The sequence below is a fragment of the Callithrix jacchus genome, chromosome 4 (assembly GCF_049354715.1).
Source record: "Callithrix jacchus isolate 240 chromosome 4, calJac240_pri, whole genome shotgun sequence".
Taxonomy (NCBI): Eukaryota; Metazoa; Chordata; class Mammalia; order Primates; family Cebidae; genus Callithrix; species Callithrix jacchus.
Genome location: NC_133505.1, coordinates 129,570,929 through 129,597,132, shown reverse-complemented (window position 1 = coordinate 129,597,132; position 26,204 = coordinate 129,570,929). Strand labels below are relative to the sequence as shown.

Genomic DNA, 26,204 nt, shown 5'->3' with positions numbered 1-26,204 from the left:
CACATGAGCAATCATGCCTCAGGCAGAATGGCTGAAGGAAAAGGGCCTCATTAGCTGACAAAGAAGAACACTAGTGGACACCAATGACAGCTACCTCCAAACCCTTATGTAGTTTAGTTCCTGAGAGAGGGGCTCTGTGCCACCATGAGCTTTGTGTCAGTGATGTGAAGGACTCCACACCTCATGCACTGGAGACCTGCTCTGCTACATATAGACTAGCTAACCTCGAGGATTCAATATCTGTTTAACAGGGTTGCTGTGAGGATTCAATAATTAATGTAAAACAAGGCGCCTAGTAAGGACCTAACTCACGATGAGTTCCTAGTAAATGATAGATAGTAACAACTATTTTCATTAGGATTATTATTTTATTAGAAGAAAACTACTTTTAAGGGAAGTTGCTTTTAACCACTTTTGCTTTTAAAAACTTTTAAAGAATTTGATGAAATATATGCCTTCTCCCCAGAAAATAAATGCACAACATATATATACATTCATACTTATGCACACAAAATTTTGCATACAGCTTTTAGCACTTAACAGAATCCTTTGAGAGCCCATCCGTGAACCCCTTAGGAGAGAAGGGATCTCAAAAATTTCTGTTCTAAAAGAAGGTAGTTAAGAAGCCTAAAGCTGGTTTAAATATAAACTTGCGGCCAGGCGCGGTGGCTCAAGCCTGTAATCCTAGCACTTTGGGAGGCCGAGGTGGGCGGATCACGAGATCAAGAGATCAAGACCATCCTTGCCAACATGGTGAAACCCCGTCTCTACTAAAAATATGAAAATTAGCTGGGTGTGGTGGCATGCTCCTGTAGTCTCAGCTACTCGGGAGGCTGAGGCAGGAGAATTGCTTGAACCCGGGAGGCAGAGATTGCAGTGAGCCGAGATTGTGCCACTGCAATCCAGCTTGCTGCCTGGTGACAGAGTGAGACTCTGTCTCAAAAAAATAAATAAATATAAACTTACTAACTAGTGGGAAATCCGAGCAAGGAAAGTGTCTGGCCTTTCCATTCTCTCCAAGGACTTGTGTATCAGCCTGGAGAGAGGAAATGATCACAAACACATACTAGCAACAATCACCACAGAGGCAGCAGCATAAAACAGAGCATCCTTAAAGAACAGCCACATTACTCCATGAGTCAGAGTTATGAGGATAGGACCTTAAGGCTTTCATCAGAGAAGGATGCCAGACATTGGCATGACCTATTCAACGTCCTTGCATCTTCCCTAAGCTAGGTGTGGAGACACTTGCAGGGGCTGTGGTGCCCATATTTCTGTGAATGTGAAATGAAATGGAGAAGTAACATTTGTTACTGTTATCCAAATGGACCCCGAGCTGTTGTTGCCTGGGAAGTCTGAGAATTACACATCTACTTGTTTGCAATGGAATGCAAACTCAGAGCCAGGGATGCATTTGTGCATGCTGACAACTCCCCAGATTACTGATTGAAAGAAAAAAGGCATAAAAGTGCTGTGAGAGTTAAAGCAGGTATTTGGACTCTGACTCAACAATGAAATTTACAAAAATTAAAACTGAAGGGAAACACAATGTTTTGTACCACTAATGTTTAGATCTTTAGACAAAGACTTGGCAGAGATATTGAAAAAGGACAGCAAACTTTATGAAATACAGTGTTTGAACTGATGTTTGTGTGCATCATTACTTTCTTCAAACGAAATCTTATACAGAATTCCAATAAATTGCTTAGATAGGAAATTTGCTCTCACTGCAGTGGAAATGGGCCCTCTCTCTACTCTACCTACTTGGCCTGAGGCACTCCATCAAAACCCTTGGTTTCTCAGGATACAATCTGAAAACCACCAGATTCAGTCACTTTCAAGGACCCTGCTAGATTGTCTGTGAATTGGGAACAACACTAAGTTTAGGTTATCTCGAATTACTTTATTTTTTTCTTAACTGACAAATAATGGCATATATTTATGGAATACAATATGATGGGAAAATACTGCATGATTTCACTACTATGTGGAATCTAAAAATGTCAAACTCATAAAAGTAGAGAGTAGAATGGTGGTTACCAAGCACAGGGATGAGGCAGGGTGGGTTGGGGGTAGATGGGTAGATATTAGTCAAAAAGTACAAAGTTTTAATTAGGAAGAATAAGTTTGGGAAATCTATCATACAGCAGGGTTACTATATAATAATAGTAAATATATAATATATAATACAAATATATAATATATAAATACAAATATATAATAATAATGTATTATATATTTGAAAACTGCTAAGAGAATAACTTTTAAATGTTTTCACAATAAGGGAAGGGCTTTATCTTTGACTCAGAACTCCTAGACATCCAATCATCAGGCATACAGAGTTTAAAAATCACACTAGAAAAATATATACAAAAAAACTAGAAAGCTTAGAGGTTGACTCAGGATGCCTCTCCCTGCCCTGGCCCCAGCCCACTCCCAGGCTACCTCCAGCATACCTCTTCATGGACTTGGGGGAGAGTTCCTTGTCTACTTCCTTCACAGGCATGCTGTAGGAGTCTACATTGTATTCGCTGTCATCGTCATACTCATGGTCTAGCAGCGTTCTTGCCCATGTCCCCATGTCATAAGGAGGCAGCATTCCTCCAAACTCAGAGGGCAGGATCTCAGGATGAATTAGTTGGTGTAGACTGTTCAGGTTGTTACCATGCAAAAATATCTATAAATATAGGAAGATGGGAGGAAGGGAAAGACACAAAGAAAACTAAATATCATCTAAATACTACAGGGAGGAGTAAGAATAGCAATAGCAAATATGAGTTTTCCACATCTGTTAAAATACTTAAGCCAGTCATCTACTCTGTGAAACAGGCAGGGCTGATACTATTATCCTAATAATTCATACCAAAATCCTGAGGCTCAGACACTTTAAGTAGTTTCTGGAAGGTCAGAGAATTACTGGGTAAAAGAGCTGCAACCACAAATTTAGTTTCTGCTTCACATGCAGGGGCATGAGTAGAATAATCTGTGCATGCTGATCTGTACATCATCCTGGTGTTAGCTGTGCAAATTTGATGATGTGTATAATGAATACTGTGAAAACAGACCCTTCTCATAAGAGACTCATCAATTACAGAGCCTATGCAAGTTATTACACCCAAAAGCTGTCACTTGCATGGCTTTCTCTTTATCATCAGTAAAAATAAGAATATTGTAACCACTGAATTACTGTTTTATAATGCAAAGTGGGTGATGTAAATAACCGAAGTAGATTAGCATCATTATAATGAAAGGCTGAGTGAAATGTCCCAAAGTACATTATGTTCTGCAATGTTGCCAATATCTTCTCTACTAAAGATTTCCATACTTACTGTCCAGATAGAAAATGGAACAATGGATTACAAATGTAAAGCTGTATGCATACCTTAATTATTTTGTCTAGATCGTGCTTTTTTTAAAAACTGGAGACATATTCAAGACACATACTCAAGCTTTGTTTTTCCATAAATTGCTACCTTTCCTCTCCTTTCATTTCAGTTTTAAAACTGCAGATTGGCCTTCTCTGATATAGCACTGTTGTCTCATCTAAATTTATATAATATTTATTTCAACATTATAGTTTATAAGTAACAAAAATAATTTCATTTTTCAGTTCAAGAAGAATACGTTGACACATTCATATTTGCTTTCTGTACCTTTAGAATCCGCTGAAGTAAATATATAGGAAAACAAAGAAAGATTACTCTAAAATATCAAATAAAATCAGAAGACGGTAGTTACCAATTAATAGGCATTTTCAACAAATCGTAGAAGAGGAAACGCAGATAACAGCAGGTCACTAGCCAAAATAGGCAGAGCAAATGGCTGCCTGGAGTATATGACATGAAACCCACAGGAGGTGAAAGGTGCCATCTTCCCCAAAGTACACCTGGTTAATTGTAAACTTTGCACCTTGCCTCTCCTGACTGCACAGCAGCCAGTATTTATATCCAGGAAAACACATGTGTCCCCCTGTGTTCTTATAAGAGGAAATAAAACTAATTTTCCTATGAAAGTTAAGTTCTGGTACATGCAATCCTTATTTTATTAGATATATAACTTTTATCAGATGGAATTGTTCACATAAGAAATCTTCTTCAACTCACGCAAGAGTCATGGTAATAATAAATCCCTGGAGCAGTGAATGTAATCCTAGCACACTACTTCCTCTCTCTTCTCTAAGACTCTGTTGCCTTCTTCCACATCATTTTCCACTTTGGCCTTGCTTCCACTTTCACTGAAAAAATAGGACAAACAGATGACATCAACCCACCCACCAGCATCTGTGTCTATGTATTTTGCCTCCACTGCTAGTACAATGAACAGATAAACCCTACAAAGGGTAATCTCTCCACCTGCACACTAGAATTCATCCTCTCTCCCCTACTCGGTTGTATTTCTTAACAGTTCTCTCCTATCTCTCTCGCATCCTCGGATTTCCTCTCTCTGCTGGATCCTTCCCATCAGAGAAAGGACATCCTGACTCCACTCCCCTCACACAGACACAGATAACCTCTCTTGGTCCTATTTCCATCTACAGTTGTTATCCTATTTCTCTCCTCTTTATAGCAAAATTCACCCAAGGAGTTGTCTATATTAATAGTCCAAATACTCTCTCCCCATTTTTCCTAAATCTAATCCAGTCTGGCTTTGTCTCTTATCACTGAATGAAAACAACTTTTGTCCAGGTCCTTCTCATTGCTAATTTCAGTATCCACTTTCCAGTCCTTATACACCTTGAACCCTCAGTAGCAATGAATATGTTAGATGACTCTGTTCATTGAAACATTTTCTTCTTGCATCTCTGAGTTTCTCCTACCCTCCTAGATACTTCTTTGCAGTCTCTTTTGGTGATTGCCCTAATATCTTAATTGGAGAACTATTGATCTCAGTTTTTAGATACATTCTCTTCTTTAACTATACTTACTCATTGGTGATTCCATTCAGTTCATTTTATTCAGTCAATGATTTTTAAATAATATTCCTGCACTAGAAATATGTGTCTTGAATCCAGGCCTCTTTTTCGACCTCCATAACTGTATTTCCACTCTCCACTTAAAATATTCACTTAAATACTCAATGGCCACTGCAAATTTAATGTGTTCAAAATTGGACTCACAATCTTCCCCGACCCCAAATATGCTCCTCCCTATCTCCAACGTCAGTTAATGTTGTTAATATCATTCTCCAATATCACTTTCTCAGACGAAAACTTTGGACTCATCCTTTACTCCTCTCATCATCTAAGGTGTCAATAAATCTTGTTGGTGCTCTCCTCAAAATGTATCCAGAGTGCCATCATTCTAACTAGCTCTACTCCTACACCCCTAACACAGCTACTATTCTTTCAGCTGTGCTCCTGCACAAGCCTCCTAACTGTTCCCCTGTAGCCACTCTTCCACCCACACTCTATACACAAGAGGGCAGCCAGAATGACCATGTCAAAATATGTCAGGTCATATCTTTCTGCTCACAATTCCCATTGACTTTTTTCTCCTAGGATAAACCTATAAGGCCCTGTAAGAACTACTCTGAATGCATCTCCTGCTGTGCCCATGCCTCGGAACATTTATAATGGATATTTCTTCTGTCTGGAGATTTCTACTCCCAAATGTCCTCATGGTTTGTTGGCCTACATCCTGCAAGTCTCTTCTTAAAAGTCCCTTTGTCAGGAAGGCCTTCCTTGGTAAGTCTATTTAATACTGCAACCCTACCCAACCTGGAAAGTACTATCCATTTTCTATGTATCATGTTTCTTGACAGCACTTCTAATCTTCTATTATATCATATAATTTCCTTACTTAAATCATGCATATACTGTCTTGGCAATTCATTGTGATGCTATTATTTCTCCAAAGCCAAGATTTTACTCATCCTTTACTCCTCTCATCATTTAAGTTGCCAGTAAATCTTTTTGGTGCTGTCCTCAAAATGTATCCCAAATCCAATCGGGATATATTTGAAAAAATGCCTATAATATGACAATGCTCTGTTAGAACTCTTACATGTGAATTGTATCTCTGAACTAGGAAGTAAAGATGCATTGCAATTGCCCAACTGTTAAGTTTCTAGTTTGTTTTCACCAGCTCTATGTAATAACATCACTTATTAACATTTTACTATTTTTCTCTCCTCGTATTTTTTTCTCTTCCTCAATTTCATGTAAGAAGTCTGATCCTTGTTGGTTCCTGTCTCTGAATACCTTACATTTCTAAAAATTGGCCCACATAATGCTTCCATTTTTATTTTACTTTTCTACATTGTGCCGTTAAAGAGATTATGCAAGGTGATCTGGAGTAGAAAGGTGAAAGACTTTTGATATTCACCAAGTTGTAGAAGACAAAATTGGCCATGTTGACTAAGAGGGAGAAATTTGTGGCAATTAGTAGGAAAACCTGTTTTTCATCAACATTTAAGTAGCAGGACCACAACCACTGACTTACTGAAGAATGCACTAGGGTAGTGGGTTTCAATGGGTTTTAACTTTAGCAAAGATATCTTTTTATCACAGACAACTTGGGAGCAGAAGGAGACCATAGTTGAAGGAACTAATATTGGTTGGAACAGTGAGGACATCAAAAGTGGCCATGACAGATGGGAAGTTTGGCTCTGCATGAAAGACTCCAGATACTGGTGAGATTTTGAGGATAAAGGACGCCTCTGCTAAGGCTGATATTCCCAGCAGCCCAGTGAGTTGGAGACTCAAAGTCAAATTTAAGTTAATTTAATAAAATGAAGCAGCAGATGAGTTTTGCACACCTGAATTTGTAGGAAAAGATTCATAACTGCTTCTTCAGTTTTTTCTTTTACCAGTTTTTCAGAACACAGACTTACAGCATCTGAAGAATAAGGTATGTGAGTAATATTGAGATGCTGAGTCACTTGGAGTATCAGTGAAGAAATTTAATAGCTTTGTACTGTGTATTGATTATATAAGTAGAAATGTAAAGTATTTAAACATACAATTATTTTCTTATATGAAAATTTCTAAGTCATATAATTTTAATTAAAATGGTACAGTTCAGATATGTTACTTCCCTCTGGAATAATGCTAGCAATGCATAGCTTTAGGTTGTCAAAACTGTCAAATTCAATTACAAAACCCCAAAACGCAGTGCACTCCTTGTTTTCTAGACTTGATCCTCTTCAGTAGTTTTCAACAGAGCAGAAGCATGTTAAAAATCATTTCAGGACAAGTAACCCCTGTATTCAGTGACCTTCAAGGGCTTCAAAAGTTTACTCTGACTGAAAGCTCGGATCCCAGCAATGGTGTATGAGTCTGTATGTGATCCGGTACAACACAGTCCCTCCTATCCCATCCTCTACCACCTACCCCATCTCTGCCATCATCCCCCATAGCTCATTCTGCTCCAACTTTTCTACCTTCTTGCTGTTTGTCAAATACACTAGGCATGTTTCTACCTAAGGACATTTGTCTTTGCTATTCCTTCTGTCTGAAACTCTCTCATATTCACAAAACTAGCTCTACTCTACTGTCTGCTAGCTGTGATTCACAGCAAATTGGTTAACCTTCAAAGCCTCATTTTTCCATCCATAAAATGCAAAACATAACAAAATATACTCCAAAGTGGTGGTGTAAGTACCAAATGAGTTAACATATGCAAAGCACTGAGAACAGCATGTGGCATTGAGTGAATTCTGCATAAGCACTCACCAGTATAATTTGTACTAAAAGCCCCTGAACGTTTTGATCATCCTTTCATAAAGCAAAGCTTGAAATAGCACTTGTGAGGCACATCAAAACATTTTCTGAATTCTAAAATAGGAATTAGCTTGATATTTGGTGGTAGAAACAATTTTTACTCCATATTATAATTGTTTACAGAATTCTTTCTCCTAAACTACTAAAACATTTTCAACAAAGTCATTTACAGTAAATCCTCTGTTCACTAATGCTTGATATAGACATGTAATTATTTCACTTTCACAAGTACAGATTCATTTACAGTAAATCCTTTGTTTATTAATGCTTGATATGGACATATAATTATTGCACTTTCACACTACAAGGAAGCTTCTACCTGAAGTGCCTTCTAGGTCACTGAGAAAAATGGAAGCTACTCTTCCATATAGATTTAGAGGAAAGTGTATTTTGCTGTGGAACTAATCATTTGAAAACTGGGAACAGCACCAGGAGGTAAAATTAGCTCTATACATGAGGCTGAAATATTCGGGTTTGTATATTAGTGCTGCAACTTTTCTTCTCTGTATGTGAGTAAGCAGGTTACTTATCCATTCCAAGACTTAGTTTCTTCTCTGTATGTGAGTAAGCAGGTTACTTATCCATTCCAAGACTTAGTTTCTTCTCTGTATGTGAGTAAGCAGGTTACTTACCCATTCCAAGACTTAGTTTCTTCAGCTCTTGAACAGGAGGTAATGCTTACTGAATTTACTTTTCAGAGCTGTTGCAAAAATTAGTGAAATGTACATCAAGATGTATTTTAATAAAAATATGTGTTCAGTATTTATCTGTGCCTGTGCCCTACATTGTATTAAGTGTTTTATATAAATTATCTCAATCTCAGAAAAATTATTTTGTTTTATGCACTTTGACTATCCTCATTGTTAAATGAAAGTGAAATTGAAGAGACTGAAGTAAAATGTAATTTAAAGAAGTATGAAAATTTCCACACATTAGCTTCTTTTCAAAATGTGTGATCGATCATGATAATCATTGCAAAAAATTACATTAGATACCACAGGTGTCACTACATTCATTGTGGTACATACTGTGAAATAACACCCACTTATCAGCATATAAAATTATAACTTTTATTTAGACTTTACTTCAAAGTAAGTTCATCAATAACATTATAGTAACACAGCATAAAAAATTTTGGGGGGCTTTTAAATTGAGGCTTTAACATATAATGAATGTGCTAAAATATCTTCCTCTTTTGTGAGCAACGAGGAGAGCTAGCTTTTAAATGCTTCATTCACAGATATACTGTTCATAACCACAAGATCTGGAAGATTTTTTTAAATGTCTTCTATGTTGATTTATATACAATGTAGAAGTATATTTGATTATAGCTAATATTATATACACACTATGCATCATAATTTGTTGAATGAGGGATGAGAAAGGATTAAAAAAACAAGGAAACAAATACCCTTTTCCGAGTTTTCTCCTTCAGGAAAGGCCGGATCACGGTGTACAGGGCATGGATATACCATGGTTGATTAACAAAATGAATTCCTCCAAATCGTGCTGGGAAACTATCCTAGAGAAACATGGAGGGAAAAAAATTAAAACATGCTTTAATATACCGAGAAGGCTTAGGAAAGGTTATTCACATACTTAGATGAGATTATTTGTAGAGTTAAGGAGAGCAAAGAAGAAAGAACCTAACCATGTTAAACACTGTACTTTTAATACAGTAACTGAGATAATGTATAATAAAGCAAATCCTTCCCAAGAATAGGTTATTGATAAGAAATTCAGCATTTTTAGGAGGTTCATATTTTAAGCATGTGAACTGCTAATAGTCATTACAGGACAAGACACAAAAACAAAAGTCAAGAGATTTGTCAAATAATGAATTTCATTTAAATTATTTACATTTACATTTAAATCTATTTAAATAAAAATATTTTATTTAATAAAAAATATTAATATTTTCCTACATGTGGATTAATTATTATTAATCCCTAGATAGTCATCTATAGTGTGAGCAATGTCAGACACAAAACTCACTTTATTTTATCAACTTTGTTACAAACATTCTCTTTTCTTATTTTAACTACAAAAAGATAACATGCTTAAGCAAAATAAAAACATGGAATTGTACTATAAGAAGCATAAGGATGCATTTTGCAGGGTTAAATGAAAATCAAAGCTCTCTGATCTCACTTCACAGGAGGAAAATATAAAGCCAGCCTCCTCCTTTTCCTATATGTAATTAAATAAGTGTAGCCCTAGCCCATTCCAAAATATGTAGGGAACCCTTAAGCCAAATGAATGGCAATATTTGGCCCTACATTTTAGTATGTTAATGATTCTACATAAATAGATCTGATTCTTGCTACTATTTCAAAATTACACATTGAACTGACTACAAAGGTCTTTAAAAACAAAACTAACCTACTAGAAGTGTCTCTGAAGTGACATCATAATACTTGGCATTCTTCTGAATTTAGAGTATAAGCAGAAAGAAAATAAAAATAAAGGAACTGTAATAATTATATTTTTAAAATTTAAATGTTCTTTTCAATAAGAATCTCTGGTCAAAAACATGCATGGCATAATCCCATTAAAATATTTTGTTTTTATTTTGGATATTTATGAGCATTAATGAATTAATCTAGTATTTGCATATTAATTTGCATAGCTACCAAATTTTATTTTGCAAAGAAACTTCTATTTCTGAGAACCATACCCTATAAAGCAATAGTAGTTCAAAAAATAACGTAGCTTAAGATAAAACTTTTACTTTTTATGCTAGTGTCTTACTTCTTTTGTAAATACGTGGTTTTTGTTCAAAAGGTTATTTTAACAATAAAATGAATCTGAGAGAAACATAGGCATAATATGTTTTAAAGTTGTTTGTATAAATAAAAAGAAGATAGTATATACCTAAATAATAAAGAGACTAAGACAACCTTATTATTATTAATTATGATTTCACCTGGACATGGGAGTGACAGAGAGGTTTCCTTACAGGTTTCCTGGCCTGCAGGGGTTTTCCTAGTTTAATCTTTCCCTAAGAGTGTAGCATCTATAAGAATGCAGGGTCTCACATCCAGTCTCCTACTTGCCCCTGATATATGCAACCCTAGTCTTTGTCAGGAAACCACTATTCTCCAAAATTCTGGGTTCCTGTAGTTAACAATTGCCTCCAGAGCCTCCCAAGGTTCACCTCCTCTCCTGTTTTTCTCCTGTAGATTTCTGTGTGTGCTTAACTTAGAAGGATTTGTCTCACATTCCTGAGAGTTCAGCAATGCACCTGGAAATATTTTTGTTGTGATGAAACCAACATCTTGATACTTTATGACAAAAAGATCTTTAAAAATTGTTAACCTGCTGTGCTATCTGAAGCAATCTCTAGAACACAACTAAATGAACACCAGCTATTAAGCCAAAAGTCTTGGCTCAAGTGATTTTTTTTTTTTTTGAGACAGTTTCATTTCTGTTGCCCAGGCTGAAGTGCAATGGCACGATCTCAGCTCACTGCCATTTTCACTTCCCAGGTTGAAGCGATTCTCCTGCCTCAGCCTCCTGAGTAGCTGGGATTACAGCCTTCGCCACCACACCCAGCTAATTTTGAATTTTTAGTAGAGACAGGGTTTTACCATGTTGGTCAGGGTGGTGTTATACACCTGATCTCATGTGATCCGCTCACCTTGGCCACCCAAAGTACTGGGATTACAAGTGTAAGCTACCACACTCAATGACTCAATTGATTCTTAAACTTTGAAAATCATAAGAAGGTCATATTTCTTCTTCTCTCCTGAAAAAAAGAAAATATGCAAACATGTACACATAACATGCACACAATGTCATGGACTTTCTCGGACACATCTTTAGAGGTCCTTGATCAATACCCAATCACAGTTGAGGCAGAGTGAAAGAACAGGGAAATCCTGGACTTTTCGATCAAGTCGATTTAGCTGAAAATTCTGACTTAATGTCACCTCTCACTCATCGAAGTCCAAAACAAGAACATGGTCCTTGATTTCTTTCTTTCCCTCACTGTGATCTTCCCTGCTTCTAATCATGCCCAACTGCGTGTCATTCTTCTGTATCCCCTTCAGTTCTGTGGTCATGATGCTGCTTTATGGCTTGTTAACTTTATTCTCTCCCACACGCCTACTGTGGCCTTCCCTCCCTTTGAGTATAATCTGGTTTTACTAATTAATCCCTTAAGTCTTAGCTCAAAAAACATCATTTCTAGGAAGCTTTCTTTGATCCCTTCTCTCATTTCTGACCCATAAAAGCCCACTCTCTGCCATCACTAGCAAAAGCCTGGGTCCATCACTGTACTTGCCATATGACCCTGAAACTCTCTTTGTCTGCCTCCACTATGAAACCATGAGCTCCTTGAGTGCAGAGGTTACATGTTCTGTACAGTCTGTTGGTGCCTGGCCTGTAATCCATTTCCACTCACATCATGCCCCACCCTATAAGGTAGGGAATGAAATGTTAAACATATGATTCTGAATGGGAGAGTTCTGCCAGTGAGATGTACCTGAGAAAGTTTTAAGGGACCAAGAGGAAGCAACAGTCACCTTGTTGTTTCAATGGCAGCTGCTAAGCACCTTATTGGCTGAGAGATTGCAGCAATGTCTAGACCCCACCTTCCTCTTTCTAGGTGTCACTTAGGAGGTGAGAGGCTTCTTGGACAGCAGCAGCAAAAGTGGACACTAGTTTCTTGACTCTGAATCACTTCCACAAGGATGTGGCCTCAAAACCAAGGATTCAGCAGCAGTCCTCCTTTAACCTCCACTGCTCAAGCTCTTCCAATGAGGCCTTAAACACTAACTCCCTGTATTAAAGCCATTTGTTCTTGAACTATCTAAAGAGATTTCTGTTTTGTTGTACTGAACTCTGAGCCAGACTGTGCCTCATTCATCTTCATATTCCCAGAATTTCAAAAATGTGGTGCTTGTGTGTGTGTTTGTGTGTGTCCCAGAACAGAAATAGATAAATGTTCACTGATTAGACCTTGATACATACTATTTAAGTAAACTATTTATCTTCTCTGAGCCACAATTTCCTTATTTGTAAAATGGGAATAACATTGAATAGGATTGCTGATAACTCACAGTATCTCTTAATTACTCAGCACACCCTCTAGGTACAGGGCTACCATATTAACCACTAGCCCCATCCTACAAATGTGGAAGTGACCATGAAGGAGTGAAAGGAAAATCTCATGTCATGACACCAAACTCACTAAGCCAACGGGAAAAGTTAAGCTGGGAAACCAAGTCACACACAAAAAAACTACCTTTTCTTTTGTTCCCAAATAGATAGCTGCAAGATAGAAAGCCACATATCTCCCCACGTGGCCTCCCTCATCCTGACAATGTAAATTAACAGTTTATCTTCACAGGTCCAGGACAAAGACAAGATTAGAAATCATCCCTCTACCAGCCGAGACAAATGCAGATTTACCAAGTAGCAGGAGATGAATGCATAATTGACTGTTCTTCTAGACCCTCCCTTCACAGGTAATATGTAGATTCAGTGAGCCACTAATGAAGCCTCACAAGAATGTGAACCCTTATCTCACTACCTGTCCTCCCCTTTTTTCCTCTTTTCCCCATTTCCCTCCTGACCATTCATCCCTCCATAAATAATGAAGTCCTCAAAATACTCTTTGGAAAGAAACACAGGCCATAGATCCTACTGTGATTTGGGTCTCCTTTTCCCAGGCACATCCTCCACCTCGGCACAACAAGCCTCTAATTGATTAAAACCTATCTCAAACACTTTTTGTTTTACAGAGGTAGTTTTATAGTGTGGTTTAAGCGGCAGTTGTTTGACCCTAAATAGCACTACAAAGTACAAACTAATAATAAAAATCACAACACACAATATGCCAATCGTTGACTCTGCTGGCTACATGGTTCTTCGCTGGAGACAATGAAATAAAATGGCTTGGCAATCAGGAAGGGTATAGCCAAGATGGGTTGAAAAAGGTAATAAAATTCCTAACTTCCAAATGCTTTGCCAATTCACCTGCTTCCACTCCTTTTTTTTTTCTTTAAGCAAAGCACTTTGTGCCTAATGCAAAGATCGACTTGCCTGAATGTTTCAATTAATGGAAAGTTGGACATTATTTATGAGGTAAATTTATTTATATGTATCATTATATATGTGTATGTATGTATCAGTGAATTATTCACATATTTCTAGCAAAAATATATTTGTCTCACATATCTAACTATTCAAAAAGAAAAAGTAAAGAATCTGAACCATAGCATATTATTCTAAATTTTAAATAAATTTTGATGAAACACAAAAATTATGTGTCAGAATAAATACTATTACAAGTAATATTATCTGATTTATGAATAAATCAGTATAATTCCCAATACAATCAATCAGGATAGAGTGTCTGGCCCCAAATGAGAGCAAAATGAACTCTTCTATGAGAATTAAACCCATCACTTTGGTCTCATTTCACAAGAAACACTGTCTAGGTTCCTAAACCAATCAGTTGCATTAAGATGTGTTTTCAGTGTGAACATAAGCAGAAATTGTATGTGTAACTCACTTATTCAAAATTAAATCTATTGGCCTTTAAAATATTTTTGTTTAATCTCTTTCTTGTACTTTTTTGAAACATTTAGCTTCAACTACTATACGCCCCATGGCAAAGGGCATATAGTTGTAAGATGTAGCACCCAGCACCTAGAAATTACGTTTAATTCCATAACTCTACCCATAAAATTATACTATGACCTAAAATATTGCATTATTTCTATGTGACACTAGGAATACACTATGTGTATAAATATAAAAGATACTTACTGTAGAAATTTTGAATATAAAAAAGTATAATTTTAAAAATCACTCATAACTTTACCAACCAGAGGACAACACAATACTCTAAGAATCTTGATGCATGCTCCCAAGTTTTTATCCAAGTTTTATACAGATGATATGAAACTTGATTACTCATCTGGAATTATGACAATAGTTACTGGGAATGACTCAGAAGTGTACAACATATATAATATCACTGTTTCTGAAAGTGCTTTGGTTTAGAGAGAAGAAGTGATTTTGTAGCAATTGGTATTACTAATTCCCTCCGGAGCATTACAATTAGCTTCCTTCAGATGTTTTTAAAATTAAGTTTGGTCTACCTTTACATGCTAGCCACACCATGTTTCCCTAAATATGTCTTTTGGGTCTATCCTTTCTAGATAGTGGAACAACATTCATATAGCTTGTATCCATCTTTTAGAATTTTGTATTAGCTGTTTGTATACATGTCTTATTCATCTTCTAGAAGGTTGATTCCTGAAGAAAGTCATGCTTTTCCCAGTTCCAGATCGCTGCTCATTATCGTTAGTGGACAGACAGATCCAGGAAAGTCATTCACTTGCTTTCATGAGGAAAACAAAGATTTTTACCAAAACATTCCAACCAAAGTCTTCTGCCAAATTGAGAACAGACAGCCAGGAAACTATTTAATTACCAGCTAATTGGAATGTCTTTTTCTGTGCCTCACTTATAATTGGTAATGAGCCATATTTGAATGAATGGATTGAAAACAAAAGATTTCATCCCTCATACAAGGATAAGAGTTTAAATTGGGATTGTACACATGACAGAGGCTGCTCCACCTCTGTCCACTTAACTTTCACTCCTCATTAAAATCTCATGCTGTCCTGGCACACATACAATAAAGGAACTTGATTAGATGCAAAAAATTGTGTAGAAGCAAAATTTCACCAGAAAAAAAGGTAATTAATCTGATATGTAGGAAAGCAAGAATACATAATATTTTATCTAACTAGATTGTTTAACATTTGAGAGTTTGCCATCAGAGAAAAGAGAAAAAAAGATAATTGAATGGCTAAAAAAATGAATAGTCAATTCCTGTTACAGGAGCCATCAGTCTCTAAAGATATACAACACTGTGTTTGAAAATAAGTGCTTAGAAAGGCTTTTTACTTAATCAGGATTCTGTAAAACAAAATGCATGTGAATCACATAGTTACATTTTTGTGATTACTTACAAAGTAGTGTCTTAATTTTAATAAGTGTTTTAAGAAAGAAGCATGGATTTATCATGATGAATCACTTAAAATAGTGGTTAAAATGATACAATCATTTCCCATTAATATGTGACTTTGTAGGTAAAGTTGTTTTAGAATGTTCAATTTTTAAAATATGAATATATTTTGAAACAATTGTGCCCTCTCAAATGCTAAAATCCTGACTCCAAATATGTACTAGAATGCAGATAATTTTTAGGATTAATTTTTAAATTGAAAATTGATGTTCTAGGTTCACAGCTAGATACTTTATAGTGTCTGTTTAAGACCCTCAGCCAAATGTCAGCTATTGTTTAAATTTTCCATCATGTATAGAATTGTATCAACATGTATATTGTAATCAGAATGTGCTCTACCCAAAGGTATACATATCTTTTCTGGCATTACCATTAAAAAAAATCATTTCCCCATTCTATATGTGTTCATATTGGCTGAAGAAGACCTCACAACACTGTGACTCTTAGAAAATCTCTCTTTTGCCCTGTCACTCTCCTTTTAGGGAATTTGGTTCTCACTATAGAGAACTGCAGCTTTACTCTGTTTCATTTCTGTCTGAGGGTGTGTTCTCTGGTTTGTTGTTGCTGCTATTTTAAAGTTAGTTAGAGATAATGTGCAAGTGACATATCTTCTCAGTGCACACTACTAGAAAATCTGCCACAGGATCCTTAAGGTTTTACAGAATTGTGTTCTTTAAACTGTGGGCGGGCATTTATTGTAGAGATAGCAGGTCTCACACTAACATTTTGAAGGCAGAAGGATTTGGCTGCATTGCTTTGGTGAAATCACTATTTATAGTTTGGACAAGGAGAGTTTTTAACTTCTACTCAAGATGACTGGAAGGAATTTTCCCTGGCAACTCAGAACTGTCCTTCTATCAGGTCCTTTAAGTTTTCCTTTATGCAGTCTGTAGAGGAGCCTATCAGACTCCTCATTGCATTTGGGCATTATTTCTAACTAGCTTTAAAAACTACCATGGGGGTCAGGGATGCTCCAGTTTATGAAAACACAGGCCCATAGCATGTTGAGTTCCACTTGCTTCATATAAGAAAGACGTGACTGTCATCTGCCTATGGGAAAATTAGAGTTTTGTGATGGTATTGTCATTGTTGTAATCTTAATGTAGACGATCATTTCCAAATTTTTAATTTTTTTAAATCTGAAAAAACTGTATAAATAGTCCAAATCTACAATGAATAACTTTATTTCCTCTTTAATCACTTAATTGACTTGTAATTAACAATTATATATTGATTCCCTGGGGGGGGAACGTAATGTTACTCCTTTTTTTCTTTTTCTCCTCTGTTTTAAATACATATACTGAAATAATATACAGCATTCTTGACTCCCAGTTTCCAGTAATAAATCCACTTACCTATTAGATAATGTGTCTGTATCAGCAAAAACATCCCTGCCCCTCAGTACCAGCCACATACTCAGAATTACCAAATAGAGCAAAGGGATTATTACGGAGAAAAAAAACCTACAGGAGTATATTATGACTATATGCACAGGGTCTCTGACATGTGTGGGCTAGACGTGATTAGGCTATCTCAAAATCTCAGGCACATTCTAATTACTGACAAATAATACTTTTGTTATCATTTTTCAGTCCCTATCAGTTGGTGCTGCCTAACAGCACTTCAAATACAACTAACCCCTGCCCAAGCCTGGACTCTTATACAACGTTAATGTGTTTGTATGGATAGATGCCTACACCAGGATAAAACTCTCAGCTTTGGTGACTGTTTTATGAGTTATTCAATGACATCAACTTTGCATATGGAGGGGAATGTCTGAGTCCTGAGTACAGTAAAACATAGACATAAAACATCTTCCATAAAATATTCCCCCTTGAAAGAGGGAGATTTACCTAGCTAAAGAGCTAGTTTTACCTAGCTAACTATTTCCCAAAGTAAAACAACACTAAAAACAAATCTGTAACATGATTAGTCATCATAACGGAATGGGCAACAAAATCTCTCTTCTGTGAGCAAAACATACATGGCCTTTTCACCAGTTACCTTTTCTGCCAGAGAAGGCTGATAACAGATGGAAGCAAATCACAGCCAAGCACCCTCAACATAAAGATATGGGGCTTATTTAATTCAGTTGCTGCTGGTGTGTGTGCCTGATACAATCGGGAAGTAAGACAGCCTGGAGAATGTGACACAAAGCCATTCTCACACCACCTTACAGTCTAGGAAGCACCAATCTCAATCAAGTACAACAGCAGAAGAGAACACAGAGCAGAAACTACCGCCTTATAAAAATGTGACATTGTCGTGTTCCTAGGTCAGACTCTTTTATTAAAACTAAATGCACAGCAAGGGTCACAAATAATCGTGACATTTTTAATCAAAGGAGTGAGTGTAGTAATTTTCTGTGAACCATATTGAGGCTTGTAGCCCCAATACATCGGCCGACAGCAGGAAGGCCTTACTATGACTCCAGCTAGTGTATCAATAATGGATTGAGTCTCCCACTTGACTTTTAAACTACTTTAGATAACACACATTTAGAAGTGTTGATATTCTCATATCCAGAATTGCCCAAGGGGAGTTAAGTGGCAGAATGTAGGCTAGAGAAACTGAGAGGAACAAAGTACAGCAAGAATCAGGCTAAAGTCCTTAATGGATATTTCAGGACAATCCTGCCTACATCAGGCATGTAAAACTAGCCAAGATTGAATTTAATGATGAAAATGCTGGGAGGGTTTGCAAGACAGGAACTGTCATATTCTGAGGAGGGACCATACGTCGGTAAAACATTATTGAAATACACTTCAAAACATACTCTTCATGCCCCTAATGTTGCTTCCAGACATCAGTTATAAGAAATGATGAGTTTGTGTCGTTTGTAGGGACATGGATGAATCTGGAGAACATCATCTTCAGCAAACTGACACAAGAACAGAAAATGAAACACCGCATATTCTCACTCATAGGTGGGTGATGAAAAATGAGAACACATGGACACAGAAAGGGGAGTACTAAACACTGGGGTCTATTGGGGGGAAAAGGGGAGGGCCAGTGGGAGGGGGAGGTGGGGAGGGATCGCCTGGGGAGAAATGCCAAATGTGGGTGAAGGGGAGAAGAAAAGCAAAGCACACTGCCATGTGTGTACCTATGCAACTGTCTTGCATGCTCTGCTCATGTACCCCAAAACCTAAAATCCAATAAAAAATTTAAAAAAAAAAAAAAGAAAATTATCATTAATTTCGGCAAAAATTTTTGTGCAAGACTGTTTGTTTCATTTTCACATTTTGTAATCAGGAAAATATTGGAATGAATTGAAATTTACTTCAACAAAACAGTAAGTGGATAATGTATTTATAAAATGTAATATCAAAAAACAGTAAGTGGTATTTTCAAAGAATTCCTAATGACAAAATAAATTGAAATATAACATTAGGTTAATAACTTAGGAAAAAATAGTTTATGTAAAAAAATGTATAAAAGTCTTAGAAAAAAATACATTAAAATATTAACCTGGTTAACTCTGTATAATAATAGATGACTTACTTTATTCTTTGTACATTTTAATATTTTGAAAATGTTCTGAAAGGGCCAATATACTCCACACATGCAGGCATGCATACACAGTTATAAATATATATAACAGAAAAATATCACATCCTTTAAAAAAATTGGCACAAAGACAAATTGTATAGCATTCTAAGCATCAATTAACTTAACAAATATTTACTAAGACTTATCCAACGATAGGAAATGTAAGGGGAACATAAATGAAGTAGTATTTACCTTGAAGGAGTTTATATTCTGGTAGAGAATAAGTAACATAAAGCAAAGAAAGACAACTTCCATAAGGTGTTCAGAGGCTTAAAGAAGAGAAAGAATGAGAGATTGAAAAGTTGGAGGGATAAGGAAAGAACTCACAAAAGAGATAGCATTTGGAATGGATCTTGGGGTATCAATAAGAATCTGGTAGAAGAGTGCCCCAGGAAGAAGGAGCAGTAGGAACAGAGACAGGAAAGATAAGGCAACCTTTAGGATCCAGTTGCCAGAACTGTTTGTCTGGAGTTGAAGGTAAGTGTGAGGGAGTCTTGGCAGGTAATTGAAGGTAAATGTGAGAGAGAAGACGATGAGGAGCCTACCTGGGTAGTGCCAGCTGCTAAACAGAAAGGTTTGTGTGTATCTTAGCCCTGGGTGTTCTTGATAAAGGAGTGGTGACACATTGAAGTTGTGCTGTGGGAACATTAATTTAGTAGGGGCATGTGGCTTGATATAGAAACTTCACATTTTAATATTTTAGATGTTAGTGCAACCAATTTAATATGGAGACACTGAGTCACAAGTAAAGAAAAAACAAGCAGTAGCAACTAGAGTTTTAGTTTAGTTTAGGTTAGCTTTTTTAAAATGACTAAGTAATGTGTGACACAGACATCCATATGCCAGGTTCCCCCAACCCACATCATGGGTCCTCCACCTCTGGGCCGCAGGTTTAAGGCAGTGAGAGTCAGAGCTGGGTCAGTACTAGTGTCAGACTTGGAAACTGATGGAGATATGAATGGAATAAGGGTTGTGGGTATCTTTGGTGCACATTTCTTAGAGTAAAAAACAGTGATTTTATGTTTTGGCCTGCCAAGGTTGCTTGATAAATACCTGCAAAATTCTCTACTTTACTGGATTTCAAGTAGAGAGAAAGTGAATTTGGAGACATCAAGTCAAAGCTATTAGTATTGTGCAGATGACCAGAGTCTGAATCTGAGTCATACCAAGGGGTTAACTCTGAAAGAAAAACTAGGTACCCATATTGAACATATGAGTGAGATGAGGCTCTACAACTTCATGAACAACTGTATGTAGAGGGGACCTGGGAGAGAATGGCTGAAAGTAGTTTGATACAGTTTAATCTGAGTTAGCTGAGAGACCACTAATTGTGCTAAAAACAGAACAGAGTGATGTGATTTCTAGTGTCCGTAGACCACACACATGAAGATGTTCGTGAGCTAGAAGAGTTCAGGCCACAGTAGAGATGTAGAAAAGCAGAAACACAGAAAAAAAATAAATCAAAAGATTTATGAACACATGTAAAGGCATTGTTAAGTGCTAGAGTAATCTGTATATTTGAAAATAATAAGAACACACATTTTTCTCCCTAATTTAAGTTATTGACCAATATCATGGAGCTGAGTTGGAGAGAAGAGGGAGGCTACTGAGCCAGAGTGATGATTTCCAATCATTTGCCAGAACACTTTTAGCTCTCCCACCTCCTTTCAGAACTGTGTGGTGTCCATATGGATTGTGAGGCAGTAGATTATAAAGATAACTTGAGAGGATCTAAAGATGTATCAGGCACATGTTCTTCAAAAAAGCACACATGAACAACAGCAAGACTGGGGCTCAGCATGTAGGCAGCCCTTCAGTCTGAAACTGCTGATCAGGAACTCTCATTTTGTCTCTAAATGTTTCCTGAAAACATGAAGAAAAAGGAGATGATATCTCAGTGCAGCTAATCTGGGAAAAATCTACTTTCTCTTACCTGCCTATTAGTTTTATCTAATACAGCAAGAAGGAAGCAAGGTTCAGCTTGCGATCATCGCCCTCTTTTCAAAATCCAAAAACACTTAATGAATGTACATCTAAATACAAAGAAAGAACATCCAATTCAACACTTCAAAGATTTTACTGAGCTTTTGTTGCATTTATTACAGAAAAATCTTACAGAAACTTATTAATTTTGGTTAATTTGAGAAGATTCTAATTAAAACACCAGGAAATTCAGATGGCCTGAGTAAAATTCTTCTTCCTTTTGCTTTACCCCCTGTGACTTTATTGGAAAGTAATAATCACCCAAAGCTATTCTCTAGAAGTTTTATTTCATGTTGCTACAAAGTCCTTCAACAAATAAAGCTTCTCAGGGAACAATATTCGACAGGTTGTTGAACCACGGTACAGTTCACTGGAGTGGAGATGTCAGTGATTAGCACTTACTGTCTGCCCCTAGCATTATTGTGCATTCAATGCTTTCATTTCCTCTTGAACTTTACAATGGAGTTGGAGTATTTATACTAGCATTTTTTCTACTAAAATGCATGAGGAAGACATGCAAGCATCTCTGTTTGTGTGATTGTTCATATCAGAGCAACCACACACATCAGCAGTCTTTCTTTCCACAAGCTCAGTCATATAAAGAAAAAATTTCCATCCCAGCTACATCACTATTGCATAAAATCCTCTAGGAAGAACAGATCTTCTGAATAACCGTTCTTTCCAACAGTTGCTGTGTATGTGGTATTTATGTGGTTAACTTTTTCCTTGAAAACTCATCAGTGAAAGTAAAGAAGATTACATGCCTTGCCTTCCCACCCACCCTTGATACCTAACTGAACAAAGCAATTCTGAAAAGAGGAAAAAAGCTGGTTCAATAACCTGTTTTACTGAACATAAGAATCTGACTGACACTGGGGCAATGCAGTCATTTTAAACATGGAAATATGTGACATATTTATGGTATTTCAATCTGTATTATTTTAGAAAGCCAATCTCTCTATAATAGACAATGTAGCTCAACTAGGTAGACTCCAGAGATTTCTGAAGACAAAATATGAGACCTTTTATCGAACATCTTCATCTTCAACACTCTAACTGACTTCATCCATGTAGTTTGTCGTTGGATCAGATTTTGATAATATTCCTTTTTCCTACCATTATTTCCCATTCCTTCAACATGGGTCTTATATGTGTTCATATTTCTGTTGGTACATGTGTGTGTACCCAATAGTAATTTCCATTTTAAGGTTTATGTATTAATCTAAAAAAATCCTCACATTTGAAAAAGCATCAAAAATCCTTCACTCATAAAAGTTAACAAATAGGTAGATTTTACTTTGGAGAATTCTGCTTGTATGCCTTTTATTCTCTATGCCGTATAGATTTGACCAAAAATAAAACAGTAACAAAATACCCTACTTCTTTTAATGATCCAAAAGTGCTTTCTGAATGTAATGACATGGTGTTCTTCAAAAGATACAATAAAAATAGTTTTTTTCTCATTCAGCATGTATTGTATCTGCTATAAACTGTATTGGCACAATGCTGGGAATGGGATGCTGACTGTATATTTTTACTTTTCACTACTTAGAAGGCGCCTGAATCTATTGATTCATTAATTTTATTTCATTTTGAAATACTAATAGACTCATGGGATGTTACAAAAACTGGTCTCATGTACCCCTTGCTTGGCTCCTCCCAATGGAATGACTAGAATGACCAAAACCAGGAAATTGACAGTGGTACAATCTGCAGAGTCTGTTCACATGCCACCGATTTTGCAAGCACTCATTGTGACTGTGTGCATGTATGTACTTGCAGACAATTTATTATCTATGCAGGTTTGTGTAACCACTACCACATTCAAGATACAGAAATGTTCTATCACCCCAGGGCTCCTTCATGCTACCCCTTCAGAGTAACACTCAACCTATCTGACCTCAATTCCTAACCCCTAGTAGGCATTAATCTCTTCTCTATCTCTGTAATTTTGATAATTTTTGAGAATTATGTACACAATGTAGTATGCTGCCTTTTGAGATTGGCTTTTCTCAGTTATCATAATGCCCTTGATAGCCACAAAGATTGTGTCTATCAATAGATTTTTGTTTTTCCTTCTATGGCAAAGTAGTATTTTATGGTATGAACCTATTATAATTTTAACCATTCACCTATTTTAGGACATTTTAGTTACTTCCAGTGTTTGGCTATTATGAATAAAGCCACTATAAATGTTTGTGTACAAGTTTTTGTGTGAACATAAGTTTTCATTTCTCTGCATTAGATGTTCCAGAATGCAATTGCAGAATCATATGGTCTCATGTTGAGCTTTACAGAAAACTGCCAATTGTTTTCCAGAGGAGCTGTGCCATTTTACATTCCTTCCAACAAGGAAGGAGTAAGACAATTCCTCTTCATCTTTGCTAGCCTTTACTATTTTCACTTTTCAAAAAATTAAATGATTTTGAGAGGTATGTAGTGATATCTCATTGTGGTTTTAATTGCATTCCCTAATAGCAAAGATGTTCAACATCTTTTCATGTGCTTATGTGCCATCTGTATCTCTCCCTTGGTGAAATGTCTGTTCATGTGTTTTAACCATATTCTTATTGAATTGTTTTTTCATTGTTGAGTTTTTAATGATTTTTATATGTCCCTAGATAAAAGTCCTTTGTCAGATACGTGGTTTGCAAATATTTCCTCCCCATCGGTGGCTTGTCTTTTCATCCTTTTAACAGAATGTTTCACAGAGCAATTTTTTTTAAATTTTGGTGAGGCTCAATTTACCAATTTTTTATTTTATCGATTATGCTTTGAGCATCAAGTCTGTGAACTCTTTGTCCAGCTATAGATCCTAAAGATTGCCTCCTATTTTTTTTCCAAAAGTTCTACAGTTTGCTGTTTTACATTTAAATATAGTCCACTTGAATTAATTTTTACCTAAGGTTTTAGCTTTAAGTTGAGGTTCTTTTGTTTTATTTACCTATGCTTTTCCAATTACTTCTAGCAACATTTGTTGGAAAGCTATACTTCACCTATTAAATCGCTTTTGTACTTTTCTCAATTATCAGTTGGGCATATATGTATATGTCTATCTCTGGGCCCTTTATTCTGTTCTATTGATCTATGTTTATCTCTCTGTTAGTTCCACATTCTAATACTTATCTCTCTAATACTATTTCTGCTATATCAATTTGACAAAAAAGAACAAAATCTACTTCTTTTCAGTATGCACATTAAAAATATTTATCAAATATAATCTTATGTTGTTCTCTAAAAGATAAAGTTGATTTTTAATAAAATAATAATTCCTTGCTCCCCAAATGGACAAATTATCTCGTCATTTAAAATTTTTCATCTTCATAAGCCAAATAATATTGGTCTGAAATGTTTCCTTTAAACCAAAAAATGACTAATATGCCATCATGAAAATGATAAACCATATATCTGAGTCAAAGATCATTATCTAAACATTGAAAAAAACTTGTAGAAAAAAATACAACTAAGAAATAGCTAGTTCAAAAAACTCTTACTTATATAAAGAAACAATAAACAAAAAATGTTTACTGGCCTGGATTTATAAAATTCCATAATGTCTTGGACAAACCTGTCATTGTATGATCTTAATTTTATACCTGAAGAAACTGAGGCACAGAAAATTTAAAGGCCTATGTAATCAAGCTGTTGTTCATCAAGGCAAGCATGGACCCTACCACAGTTTCAAATCTACTGCTTACTCGACTTAGCTACAATTTTTGTATTCACTGGTAATGGGAAATATATCAAAATTTGAATATTAAACAAGAGCTCAGTATCATACTAAGAATATACTATGTCGCATACTCCTATAACTGAGCATTATTCATGACTCTACAATCAACACTCACTTTTATAATTTTCTTCATTTAAGTTAAAAAAACGTATTTTACTGATGATAAAGTAATTTAAGAAATATTTGTTAAATGTCATTTTTTGCCACTCCCCTAGTGATTGTAAGACACCATACCTGCCACCATGGATTCTGCTATCTAATTGATGTAATATTTTTATACTAGATATTTTACCAGAATGCCTTTGATAAACATAAGTATCATTATAAGTAGGTAGTTCTGATTTAAAACGACAGACTGAAAACACATATATGTCTCTGCTACTCTTGAGATTTTATCTCAAATGACAGGAAAAATATTTTTTAAAAGAAAACCACAAATAATGAGAGAACTGAAGGAAAAAATCATATCAATTATTTCAAAGTATTTTCAAATAGGAAAATGGGATAAAAGCCTACGGGGGAAAAAAATCATGGGTACTATAAATGCAAAAACTACTGGGAAAGGTAGGTGAATTAAACATGAAACTGTAGGTTTAAGGCAAGAGTTAAGTGAAACCAATACAGGATATTAGCCCTGAAACAAAACGAGAAATCGATTAGACAAATTAGAAAAGAAAGTGACGGGGCTAAGAGACTAATTTTTAAAAGAATAGAAATAATTTTCCAAATAAATATTATGAAAAGTTAACTATAAGATATTGATAGTAAATAGTGAAAAAGGAGTTTTGGCTTGTAACTATAATCTCTCTTACTTAATGTTTATGAAGAGTTAAGTATCTTACTTGATGTAATATTAAATCAAGTTAAGTGTAAAAAAAAGAAAAATAAGACCAAGTTCCTCATAAGACGACTAAGGCAATTAAAAAAAAAAATGTTCTACTAGTAGATTTCCAATATATCCCTGGGTGTCTTGGCAGCAGAGTTTGGAGTATTATTTCCTGACAATCTTCTGGAAGCAGCCATGTAAAAGATCGTTGGATTCTTTTTTCCCCAGCTCTTTTGAGGTATAATTGATAAATAAAAACTCTATCTATTTAAGGGGTACAACTTAGGGTTTTGGTAGACATAGACTTTGTGAAATAATCAGCATAATTAACATAGTCACCATG

At 35.9% G+C, this 26,204-nt stretch overlaps 1 protein-coding gene across 1 annotated transcript in view; it reads right to left on the bottom strand.

Annotated features, from left to right (window-relative positions):
- Nucleotides 1–26,204, bottom strand: part of CLVS2 (clavesin 2) — a 78,405-nt gene that overhangs the window by 11,568 nt on the left and 40,633 nt on the right. Inside the window, exons 4-5 of the mRNA XM_002746923.6 lie at nt 9,132–9,242; nt 2,457–2,677 (exon numbers count right to left, since the gene is read on the bottom strand). Coding sequence (XP_002746969.1) covers nt 2,457–2,677; nt 9,132–9,242 — 332 coding nt within the window. The remainder of the gene's footprint in view (nt 1–2,456; nt 2,678–9,131; nt 9,243–26,204) is intronic.